This window comes from Hippocampus comes, unplaced genomic scaffold (genome assembly GCF_001891065.2).
Source record: "Hippocampus comes isolate QL1 unplaced genomic scaffold, H_comes_QL1_v1.1 scaffold249, whole genome shotgun sequence".
Classification (NCBI taxonomy): domain Eukaryota; kingdom Metazoa; phylum Chordata; class Actinopteri; order Syngnathiformes; family Syngnathidae; genus Hippocampus; species Hippocampus comes.
Window position 1 is genome coordinate 2,090,435 of NW_017805035.1, and position 12,487 is coordinate 2,102,921.

Here is a 12,487-nt window from a genome sequence, read left to right on the forward strand (position 1 = left end):
GACTCTGGGAGGCGACGCGCGTTCGGTGGACATGCGTGTGTTGTGTTACTTGCATGCACGCTAGAGAGCGCGCACACACTCGTCAGGCGGCCACCCCGCCACCACCATCGACGAGTGCAACCACCGCGACGTGGACGTGGGTCGGACTCGCGGGGCCCCAAATGTGTTGAAATCCAGCGTGAATCGTTTGGACTTTCCTCGTCGGCGTGCTGAAGATTTTTCTTTTATTCATTTGGCCTCGTTTGTGTTTTTTTTTTTCTTGCCGGGACGGTGTTTCCACGAGGAGGACGTGTTTATGGATCGGTGCGCGGCGGCCAGCAGCACCGGGACATCATCCGACGCTCCTCGGTCATGATTCGCCGCTTGCGCGCCTCTCGTGAACTTTGAACCAGAAAGAAAGTCTTTTTTGGACAACCCCGATCCCACGTTTGCTCGTTTTGTTGTCCTCACTCGTGCTTTTTCAAAGTGTCCGCGGGATAGCATGGCAATGGTAGTAAACCAGTGGCCAGAGAGCATTTCCGCCGAGCCGGGCTCGCAGCTGCAGATTTGCGGCCAGGATCCGGGCGGAGGCGGCGGCGGTGGCGCGCCCGGGACGCCCGCCGGCTCCACGCCGGGCAACGACGCGCTGTCCGGGGACAAGCTGCCCAACGTGGACTGCATGGTGTGCGGGGACAAGTCGAGCGGAAAGCACTACGGGCAGTTCACGTGCGAGGGCTGCAAGAGCTTCTTCAAGCGCTCCGTGCGCCGGAACCTGTCCTACAGCTGCCGCGGCAACCGCGACTGCCCCATCGACCAGCACCACCGCAACCAGTGCCAGTACTGCCGCCTGAAAAAGTGCCTCAAAGTCGGCATGAGGAGAGAAGGTCAGGACGCGGCTGCCTTTTCGCTCTGTCTGTCTGTCTGTCTGTCTCTTTCTTTCTTTTCTTGTTTCTTGCAACGCGCCGACGTTAACCCTTCAACCCTCCGTTCGACCAATCACTTAAGCACGTCAAGAAAATCGTCAGTTGAGTGTCCAGCAGTTGCCAGAACCCAAGCAAAAGTGTGACGTTGCACCCACATGCAAGTGAAATCTCGCGGTGGTTTATCATATTTGCAATATTTGCATGCTTTGAGAAAAAAAAAACCCAAACACACCAGTAATTAAATAAGACAAACATGCAGGCAACTTTTAAACTGAATTTATTCAAGACAACATGTTCTTTTTTTTTTTAAGCATCAAGTGACTTCTTAACCGTTAGATTGAGTCTCAATTATGAAGAAAAGTTGATTTTTATTCAAACTGCCATAAGTTTTAAAAAAAATTGCTTTTTTTGTTTTGGTTGTTAAAGGCTTAATTACACCTGAGTGCATTTTGAACTTTATGAAGGCAGGGGGTGGGGTTGCCACGTCCCCCCTCATGATGAATATATATTAAGTCGGTTGTCATAGGGACAGATAAGCAGCACTTTTTATTTCCAAATCTTAAAAAAAAAAAAAAGAAAATAGGCAGCCAGACCCTCCCACTTGTTTCGCCCGAGAATCAAAACAGAGGACACCGCCGCCACCTCATCAGTGCTACATTTGTTGCTACATTGGTGCTCTTGTGTTATATTAACAACAGGTCACTTGGCACCAAATGCAGAGTAGCAGCAAACGTGTTACTGGGTGAAAAAAGGAGTGGGGGGGGAGTGATTTGCCTCCAAATGCACCTCTTTTCATTCCTTATTATTATGAATTGGCACTCTTTTTACAGTCATTTTTTTTTTCTTTTGATTTCAAAAACCTCACAAAACTTCTGTGGGTCTTCTATATACAGACTGTAGCTTCAATCCACTGGAAACAAACCAATTGACAAAACAAATGACACCCGCTCAAAAGGTTTCTTATCATCCCTGTCAATAGTTGAAACTGCAAATGTAGTGCACACTATGACACTTGAATATCAAGTCAAACTCATCTGACAACATTGCCCTTCAAAATAAATGATTGGATTTAAATTTAAAAAAAAAAACGTACTGCAAGACTTTCCATCACTTCCACTTACGATCCAGGCTAAACTTGGCTTTCCCCCTGACATGCAAAGACCCCTCAGCCAAGACTTATCACTTCAACGTGCTCCTTTGACACCAATACCCATTTCAGAAGTTGTGGAAAGTCGCGTCAGTGTGCTTCCATCTGCCTTTCTATTGCGCTTTTCCCCGAGTACCTGGAGAGAACCGAGCATGTGTGGCTTTTCTACCGCTGCTCCCAATTTTATCCCGCCTTCGCATAAGTGCTACAAAGAGAAACATTTGTGTTTCGCAAAAAACAAGATTTTACTTTTGTTTTTTTGGGGCGGTTTTTTTGCGACAAATAAATGAGCCAATGGCCCCGTTCGGCTCCAGGGCTACCAATTTGACACCAAGGGTTGGCAGGGGTCACCCAAGGACGCCTCGGAAGTGCTTCTTAAAGAGACAGCGGCCTTTTTTTTTTTTCAACCCCTCATTCATAGGCGAGCGAGGTGTCACCTGAAATGCTCCCGCCTGCTTTCCAGGTCACGCACTGCGCTTGCTCGCCATGTGCATGCGTTCAAGATCTCGATCATCGGGCACAAGCCACACGACCTCGGTCATGCTTGTCCCCGAGGAAATCTCCTGATCAGCTGTGTGGTTTCAAGAACAAGGAAAAAAAAAATCAAGGTCAATAATTTTTTTTTTTTTTAAAGCAGCCAGAATCTGGTCATGTGATCAAAAATTTAATGGGAGCCGTGAAATGAAAAGTGAAAAGACTGTAGCTCATAAAAAACAAATAAATAAATAGAATCGAATCTGTATATATCCATTGACAATGAAAGAACTCTATTATATTATAGTCCACTTCTATTTACAAAGTTGCGTGGGTGATGCCCTTGTCCTACATTTGTTCACTGTGATATTTACATAATTTGAGGGGGGGGTGGGAAGCAATGAAAAAGCTGCTGCCGTATTTTATAACCAGGTTGTTGTCGCTCTAAATCCAGTGAGAACCCAGACCTAAATCCAAAAGAAAATAAATTGTCTTGCAGGTGGGCCTAAAGGGGGGCAGGGGGGCTTTGCAAAACATGTGTTTGCATGGAAGCCTCGTCACATGTTGTCCAAAAAACAAACATTATTTTGTACACAATTTTTTACATCAACTTTTTGCAATGACTTGAGCAGCTGAATTTTACAGGCTATATAATTAACATCATTAAAAAAAAAACAAAAAAAAAAACTGGTGGGTCGAAAAAAACAGTAAAATGTGGTCAGGTCAAGATGAGGCAACAGTATTAGACTTTTCAGACATGATTACATTTTCATTAGAATTTGGCTTTTTATGTGTGACATGCTAATTTAGAACAGTTGTGTCATTTAAAAAAAAAAAAAAAAAACCTTAGTGATAATTTTTACAATTCAAAATCAAACACTGACAAGTCACCATTTGCAATTAGACACGCACACCCCCGATCACAGATAGAATTTTTTTTTAATGATATTTTCAACAAACTTTTCCCAGTTGTAAGCATCAATTGATAATTTCACAAATATTTGAAATGTATCTACTGTGAATTGAGATTTTTTTTTAACATAAAAAAGGGGTGGCGGGGGCAGGGGGGGGGTGTTCTGGTGCGTTTGAGGTCAGCGGGATTAATGTCTGTCTCGAAATCCTCTTTGCCGTCCCGATTGGTGTTTATCGACACTCGCTCTCTGTCGGACGCCGGCCCCCCCCAAGGAGAAATAGATGTGTTGCCAAACAGGAAGCACACATTTCAACTGTTACGGCTTCTTTCATGGAAAATAAACAATGTCAACATGAATATTGGAGCGCGGTGCCACAATTATTTCACGGCGACATGCACGTCAAATTGAAGCGAGGCGCTAGCGGCGGCAGATGACGGCAGACGGCAGCGCTTGAACTACTCCTGATTTTTGTTGTTGTTGTTGTATTTTTGTAGTCGACGCTTACTTGAAGACATTCACTTGAAGTCGATTAATCGATGACGTCATGAATCGACTTGGCACTTGAGACTTGTCACCAAGTCTCGCACTGTTGGTGCGTATTGTACACAAGGTGGCTGAAAGTACTCAACTCATGTCAACTTTGTTTATGGAGCGCTTTCCCTGCAGCTGTGAAAAAATAAATAAAATAACCATAAACACAAACATAACAAACTAAGAAAATCTTAGGAGGTGTCAAATTGGAACACACACTTCCCAACCAGATGTTGGACAAAAATGCCACTTTGAGTATGGACCCAAAAAATTTGTATCCGTGCAAAATACTTATTCTCAGACTATTTAAGTTTTCCGAATGAAAGTTTCAATGCAATTGTAAAAGATCGACTATCCTAACCCAACAACAAAGGCTTTCACGTAAACAGCAAAATAACACTGTGTTTTATTTTCCAGTGCCAAAGACCATTCAAGGACAGGACAAAATTGCCGAACAAAAAAACAACAATAGGCGTAACAACTCATTTTGTACGTTTTTTTTCTCCAAAAATAAACTTACTCAAATGTCATTTTTATTCAGGTATGACTCTGCTGGCTCTGCAGGTCATTACAAATCTGCCCAAAACTACGAGGCCTACCACATCATAGAGGGACAGACAGTAAAATACTCAGTGGAAGCGTGACTAAGACATCTAGTGGTGATTGGTGATATTACAGCTTACAACTAGTTGAACCCTGCATATTCGCAGTTCGGCATCTCAGGATTCGCATAATTACGGATTTTTTTTCAAATATCTTTTACAATTTGTGTTTTTCCGATTTTTAAGGGGATTTCCCCCCCAGTTTCCTCCCATTTTTCATGGAAAACGAATAATGAATGTTTCTCAATGTTTTTAGAAGAATTGTTTGGGTTTGTCAAAAAAACAACCCCCCCCCCCCCCGTGGGGCAGAAACAAGTGCCCTGTGACCGTTCCGGGCAACAGTTGAATAGCACTGACATTACAGGAAATAGAAACGCTGATCATGCAAACGTGCGCTGCTGAAACGGCACAACCGACAAACACTAATATTGTCCTATACTTTTGCTTTTGCTTTGAACTTGGCACTGATTACAATCGGAATGTTTCTTTTCCTCTTTGGCCCAGACGACGCAGCATCCACGAGTTCCCAAACCAATTCGAATCGTGGACTCGTCAGACCACAGCACGTTTTCCCACTTCGCAGTTCGTCTCAGATGAGCTCGAGCCCACAGAAGCTAGCGGCAGTTTCTGGGATGCAGTTAATTAACGTGGTTTTCACTTTGCATCATAGCGTTTTCAGTTTTTCATTCGTAGTTGTGGCCACAAAGGTGCGTGAGGGGACGATATATTTCGGAAGTCTTCCGAACCAACGTGGCAATATCCTTAACACAATGACGACGGCAGGCTATTATTGCACTGCCGCCTGAAGGGTTCAAAGGTCGCGGGTGTTCATTGTTGGTTTGTGGACCGTGCTGCTTCCATTCAGAGATTTTTCTCCAGATTCTCTGAAGCTTTCGGTGATATTCTGGTGCATAGATGATGAAGTCCCAAAACTTTATGTTGAGAAACGTTCTCAGCTTACGTTTTGGCTGGCACGATGAATGGAATGCTCCCTCGTCAATGGTAAAACGATCAGGACAAAAAATATAGACTCAAGAAAAGTACAGAGATGTGAAAAATGTACCAGAGTACAGTCAGTAAGTATTTCCCATTCTCATTTCCCACTGCTGATCTTCCAGGAATATTTTGCTGGTTTGGCCAGCCATCAAGCCACGTGTTGACCAGAACCTCCCCCAGGGCAGCCATCCGCATAAATACGGCAGGCGTTCGTCAGCTGCAAAGTGCGACGAATTTGCGTGTGCGAGTGTTTGGATTGATATCGCCTTGACTTTTCCAGTCGACACGCTAAAAGTTTAATGACCTTCTTCTCGTGGAGAAGATTGGAATTTCTTCTCCTTCTTGCCACCCGCCCCGAGGGGCTTGTCTGGCCTCTTCATATCGTTGGATGGCATCGAAACTAGGGGGCGAAGGCGTGTCTTCAGCGGCGTGGGCCCTCGAGGCGGGGTTGTTTTCCCTGCCCCGTTTTTCCATTTGCCCGCGAGAACTGGACAAAGGCTACCAAACAAAAAGTTGGCATGACCACTAGACAGGAAGCCAAAGTAACAAACATAAACACTCACACTGGGCTTCAAAAGTTGAACCTTTATGGTTAGTATGGTACCTTTAATAATACCTCTGAGTTATTATGATGTGCAAACTATCAAAATAAAACAGAGGAGGATATGAAGCAAAAAGATGGCATGACGACTAGATGGGAAGCCAAAGTAACAAAGATACTCCTGCCAGGCTTCCAAATGTTGCCCTTTAGAGAAAACATTTGAGGTATTGTGCTGTGCAGATCAATTTATTAAACCACAGGAGGCTATGATTATATAAAAAAAAATAATAATAATAAGAAGAAGAATAAATTGGTTTGACAACTAGATGGGAAGCTCATGCCAGGATTTGAAATGTTGTCATTCTAGAAATATTTAAGTTAATATGCCATGGTGGTCGTCGGTGGAATTACATCCAAAATAAAGTTGCGGCAGAATAATATAGTCGTTACACACTGCCCCCCCCCCCCAGCAAGAAAATCCCCCAAATAGCAGGACTGCAAAGCCAGAATCCGAGATGAAGTGGGGTGACTGAACTGGAGACCTCCAGTGGTGTCAAGTGGATGGCGTGAGGTTCCCCAGGGCTCTGAACTCAGCCTCTTTGTGTGCTTTTCACGGCCGGGTTGTCACTTTGGCGCTTTTCCATTCCCCATCAAGAGACTCACCAGGCTCTTGTCGTTTTATTTGGTCATACTTGACATTTAAATGGGACGAGATTGAGCACTGAGCCTCGGGCTTTTTTTTTTGTGGTGGTGGTGGTGGTTTTTTTTGTTTTTGTTTTCATTTGTTTGTTTTTTTGCTTCTGCTGCTGTTGAGCTGTCTTTCTTCTCCCCCCCTATTGTTTGAACAGGGAAGTTAATGTTTAGCCGTTTGGACCGCTCGTTTCGTTTTTGGAGTACAGATGTGAGAAAAGCGAAACAAACGAAAGGAACGACCCGAATCTATGTGAGAATGCGTTCATCCCCAAATTGAAGCGGCGGGCGCAGTGGGATACTCGCCCGGTCGCCTCCCGTGCGTGACCCATATTGAGCCAACAGCGGTGCGGAATATAGGTCAAGCAAAAGTAAAACATTCAGAGCAGACACAGCCGGGGCCAAAGTCCAAATGAGGGCACGTCATAGCGGGGCGGGGACAGATGGAGTGGAGGGGGGTCTCTGAACCATGTCCCACCGCTAGGACGCTAACCGTTGTTAGCTCTCTTTTGTAGCCTGTGACGAATTCCGACACCTAACCCCGCGTGCCCCTTCTCACATTCTCCCTTTCAGTTTCTTCTTCCTGGTTTGATGTCTGAAGAAGGAAAACCTTCGAATTATTATTATGATTTTTATTATCATTATTATAAAGCCAACGGTGCCCTGCCGTTCAACTATGTATGAAGCAATCTTAGCCCCTCCCCCAAAATACATAGCGGTCCCAGAGCCTAACGTTATCATCATTGATTTGTTCAGTATTTATTATTTTTCTCGGAATCTCTATTGCAATCCGGGATAGGAGGGAATAAGTCTTAATTCCCAACACATCCATTTAATTAGTTGCCCTCTGTTGACTGTATTAGCCGTTATTCCCAACACAGCGATTGATCTAGTTGGTGTCTGTTGACTGCATTAACTATTTATCGATTTATCGTTCCAGCCCTCGACGCTGTATAAAAATCCCTATCTCGTAATTAGGTGTAATTGAACAGCTTTTTTTTTTCAGATTTTCCCTTCATGACCATCTTTGCACTTTCTTTCCGTCGATTTGATTTCAATTTGAGCTTCCTGGTGCGCGCGCTGACATTTGGGTGACTAAGGTCTGGCATGTTTGCGTGCACTTGAAAACAAACGACGTGACAAGTGGCACTACTCCAAGCTGACGAGCGTGTTTTGGTCGAGCGTGTATAAAAATAGCCGTGTTTGGTGCGTTTCCCCGTCTTGGAGTGAGTGAGTGTGTGTGTGTGTGTGTGTGTGTGTGTGTGTGTGTGTGTGTGTGTGTGTGTGAGCATAGCGTGAATCATAGTCAGCCACTCGCTTTACTAATTAATTCAGGAAGTGCCTCATCAAAGTCTGAGAGACGCAGGCAACAGCACCCTCGCAGCCAAAAAAATTAAAAATAAAATTAAAGTTGCGCACGCGATGCTTTCTCTTGTCTGTGTGTGTCATGGCGCCCCCTCCCGACTCTTCGAATGCAAAAATTGACATCTCCATCTTTTTTGTGAATCGAGTATTCTGATTTTATTTATTTCCAGTTCCAGGTCCATTAGCTTAATGCTAACATATCATGCAGAGTGCAGTATACAGGCTAATGTAAATTAGCACGACTACTGCGGTCATTCGAAACTTTCAAAAAACTACTTTCAAACACATACAAGTGGGGCATGTCATCATTTCACTTTATTTCTTCTTTTTTTTTTCTTAAGACGACTTAGCAGGCAGGAGGGTCCATGAACTCATTGGCAGAAAGGACACCGTTTGTTTTTTATATGGCGAAGAAAAGGAGCTCTCTTTCCGCTTCTCGCATGGCCTCTCAGTGACGCTTTCCAGCGGTCGAGTGCATTCTCCTCAGCCTGCGAGATTAACCACTCACCCATATGAGAGACCATTCGTTGCTCGCACTCAATCGTGAGCTGCGCGACTGGTCACGGAATCCAATTTAGATTTTTTTTATTTAATTGTATTTGTGTGTGAAATGACGGCAGCCGTTTAGCCCGTGGAAGGACGTGTGCTAAACGGCAGCGAAAAGCAGTCCCAAAGAAGAAGCTGTTATTGCTGCCTGATGGATTATTTTACACTTGAATGACTGAACGGTAGCTTTAGCATCGATGCTATCAGGCGTTCTGGCTGATCTGCTGATAACACAAAGTCAGCAATCGGCAGTTGCCGTGGGAGCGTCAGTTCAAAACAGGATGGCATCGACCTCCCTTGTTGTGGTGGTGATGGTTTCAAATTATTACGTAGAGTTGCTTTAAAAACAATCTTTATTGTCCTTTGGTCAAAAAAGCAAAACTCAGGAAGTTGCTTTTTATGGTTCAAGCAACCCGATGGAATAGCTAAAATTGCTCCCAGGATTGCTTGGGTCAAATGTGTTGTTCTCGCAAGCCAGAAGCGGTCCTGGCTGGACCACCAATGACAATAGCAGCCGTTGTTCATGTTATGGAGCAAACCAGGCATTGCGATGACTTTGAAGCCGACAACTCAAGGTCCCATAGTTACACAGGGTTCTTAAAAGTGACGCTTTAACACGGCACGGTGTCCTCGTTTGGACCGGAGGTGCCCTTTTAGTTCCTGGAAGGCGGCGTGCGCCTGGTGCTCCACCATCAGGAAACTTCTCCTTCCAAGAAGTTTAAAAGCATCGCTGCTGCGCTCTTGTCGCATCGGCTTGACTTTGCGCAGCTGCGTTTCAGTCCCACCGACACCCGCCCCCCCAACCAGAAGTCCCCTGCGTATGTTTGTGTAACACAAGACCAACGAACAGGTGTTTTCCGAACACTTGCCATCATCTGCATCAGTTTGAAGGCCGGCGCTCAGTGAGCCTGACGTTTACTCATGTACACATTCAATAGAAACATTTTTTTTTTGTTGTGCTCTGGACGTTTCAGCAAAATAGATTTTTAAAGCCGAAATTGCAAGACCGCAAAACGGCGATATGTTTTTCTTACCGTGTGTTTGTTCATCACGTCCGAACCTGACAAATCGGTACCGCTTTGTCCCTCAGCCGTCCAGCGAGGACGCACGTCCAACTCTCAAAGTAGCCCGGGCCAGTACCTGAGCAACGGCGCCGACCCGTACAACAGCCAGCCCTACCTGTCAGGCTTCATCTCGCTGCTGCTGCGCGCCGAGCCCTACCCGACGTCGCGTTACGGCGCCCAGTGCATGCAGGGCAACAACCTGATGGGCATCGAGAACATCTGCGAGCTGGCCGCCCGCCTGCTCTTCAGCGCCGTGGAGTGGGCCAAGAACATCCCCTTCTTCCCCGATCTGCAGCTCATGGATCAGGTGCGCGCACAAATGCCCTTCCTCCATTTTTCTTTCAAGTCATCGTTGAGACAACTTCTCCGCTCTTTTTGCCAAAATATGAAACTTCATTTGGGACACAATATGGTCAAGACAATATAAGTAAAAAAGTTTTCGGGCCATGAGGCATTCTGATAGTTTTATGTAAACGTGAATCACCCAGAAAAAGTGTTCACCAATTGGGCGATTGCTCACTATGCTGATGTTTGCCTTGGACATTTTCGAAGTATTGTTAAAAGGTGACAAAAGCAAACGTCCTTGGATCAGTTCTTTAAAACGCCAGGCAAAAAACACTTCTGAGAGAGAACATGAACTAAAAAGGGCAAATTGACCATCATTTTTATTCTTCACTCTATTCTTTGTTTTTTACATGATGCACAACTGTCATTTATTGTGCAATAATCTAATTGTAACTGTAAATGTAAATTGTAAATGTATTTGTTACATATTTTGATGCATTTTTATTCTTTAGAAAACATTTGTCTGAATTTGGGGGGCTTAGAACGAATTAGGCATTTACATTGAAAACGCGTCTCTACTTACAACATTTTCTAGTTACAAAATTTCTTTCAGAACCACTTCATTTCATAAGTAGAGGTACCACTGTATGTTGAAAAAAAAATCAATATTTTATCATAGTGTCGCTTTCTTGGCTTTCACCTTTTGGCGGCTCACTGTAATGAGGGTTGCCTGTTCCTAGGTGGCGCTGCTGCGCATGTCGTGGAGCGAGCTGTTCGTCCTGAACGCGGCGCAGTGCTCCATGCCGCTGCACGTGGCGCCCCTGCTGGCGGCGGCCGGCCTGCACGCCTCGCCCATGTCGGCCGAGCGCGTGGTGGCCTTCATGGACCACATCCGCGTCTTCCAGGAGCAGGTGGAGAAGCTCAAGGCGCTCCAAGTGGACACGGCCGAGTACTCCTGCCTCAAGTCCATCGTGCTCTTCACATCCGGTGAGTGGGGGAAATAGTGACGGGCCGAGCCATACCCCCCAAAAAAAAATCACGGGGCGAGCATCTGCTTGTTTTTCTTTAGCTCGGCCGCACCAGAAGCAAAATTCCTGTCAGCGGTGGTAAATTTCCACTTTCACTTTGTCATTAAAGTTAGAAATTAGAAGGCAGCCGCTTCAAGAGAAAAAAAAAACATTCCTCCACTGCGCTGTGATGAAATAGGGAGTGTAATTTACTCTCCAAAATATTAGAAACGGGTCCCAGTGTGACATAATGCAGTTATGCCATTCCCACGAAGCAATATCACAAAAACCCATCGTAAAATGGCACAATTTAGCACTTAACTTTAGCCTGTACCTCCATCAGACATCAATTAAAGGTGAGAGGCGGACCGGTCAATAATTACAACCTTGTATCATAATTCTGCTGAATTATTGGAGTTGCTAAGCATTTCTATGATCATTTAAAAAAAAGTGGGTTGAATCCGTATTGAATGCATGCCGGACTGCACGTCGCTCTTTCGAGGGCAAGACATCGTAAAGGTCCGCAAGAATGTCCGATATTTTGCCAGGTAATGAAAGATAATGCATTGAATCATATATCTTATATATCATATAATCATATACCGAATACTCAATAGCATGGAGACTTTCAGATTTGCCAACTTTGTTTCTTGTATGAAGTCCAAACGTTTGAAATGTGACCCTGTGAGGCAGGACCATGAAGGAAATGGATTCCTATCATCTTGATTTCTGTTTTTCAAATTTTTGAGTGATTTGACGTTGCCTTTTGATAGAGCCAGAAAGTGAATTTGATCACTTTAAAGTCAAGTTAGAATATACTTTGGACATTGTGTAAGACACATCGTGTCTTTTTTAGTCAAGATTCAGATCTCCCTCCATCCATTTTCTGATTTGTTTTATCCTCACGAGGGTCGCGGGGGTCGCCGGAGCCCATCCCAGCCGTCTTCGGACAGTAGGCGGGGGACACCCTGAACCGGTTGCCAGCCAATCGCAGGGCACACAGAGACGAACAACCATTCGTGCTCACAATCACACCTCGGGACAATTTCGAGTGCTCCATTAACCTGCCATATGTGTTTTTGAAATGTGAGAGGAAACCGGATTTTTATATTACACCTCAGTTTTTTTTTTTTTGATCACTCTTGGCATGTTTGTTCTTTTTCAGAAGGCGCACACATGACTTTATCCGCGTAACGAGCTACGGAGGAGCCCTAAGAAACAGCAAAAACAAAAATGATATTCACGGAATGAACCCCGCGCGGTGTTTCCCGTCGGCCGCGTCGTCGGGCTTTTGTTGTGCCTTGCTTTGACGCTGACCGCTTTGGTCACTTTGCTGCGGTCGCCTCCGACGGTGCTGTCACAACCCAGACACCTCGCCGGGAGATCATGATGTGAACAAGTTAACAGAAGAGCCCCCCCCCCT

General features: G+C 45.0%; 1 protein-coding gene across 2 annotated transcripts in view; it reads left to right on the forward strand.

Moving 5' to 3' along the window:
* The window catches only part of nr2f5 (nuclear receptor subfamily 2, group F, member 5), a 62,544-nt gene that overhangs the window by 46,021 nt on the left and 4,036 nt on the right, over positions 1-12,487 (forward strand). The window contains exons 1-3 of one of the 2 annotated variants that reach the window (XM_019863792.1): positions 7-863; positions 9,799-10,079; positions 10,798-11,044. In XM_019863792.1, the coding sequence (XP_019719351.1) occupies positions 482-863; positions 9,799-10,079; positions 10,798-11,044 (910 nt within the window). In that variant the 5' untranslated portion in view covers positions 7-481. Of the gene's footprint in view, positions 1-6; positions 864-9,798; positions 10,080-10,797; positions 11,045-12,487 lie in introns of those variants that run through there. The other variant, XM_019863793.1, reaches the window with a different exon arrangement.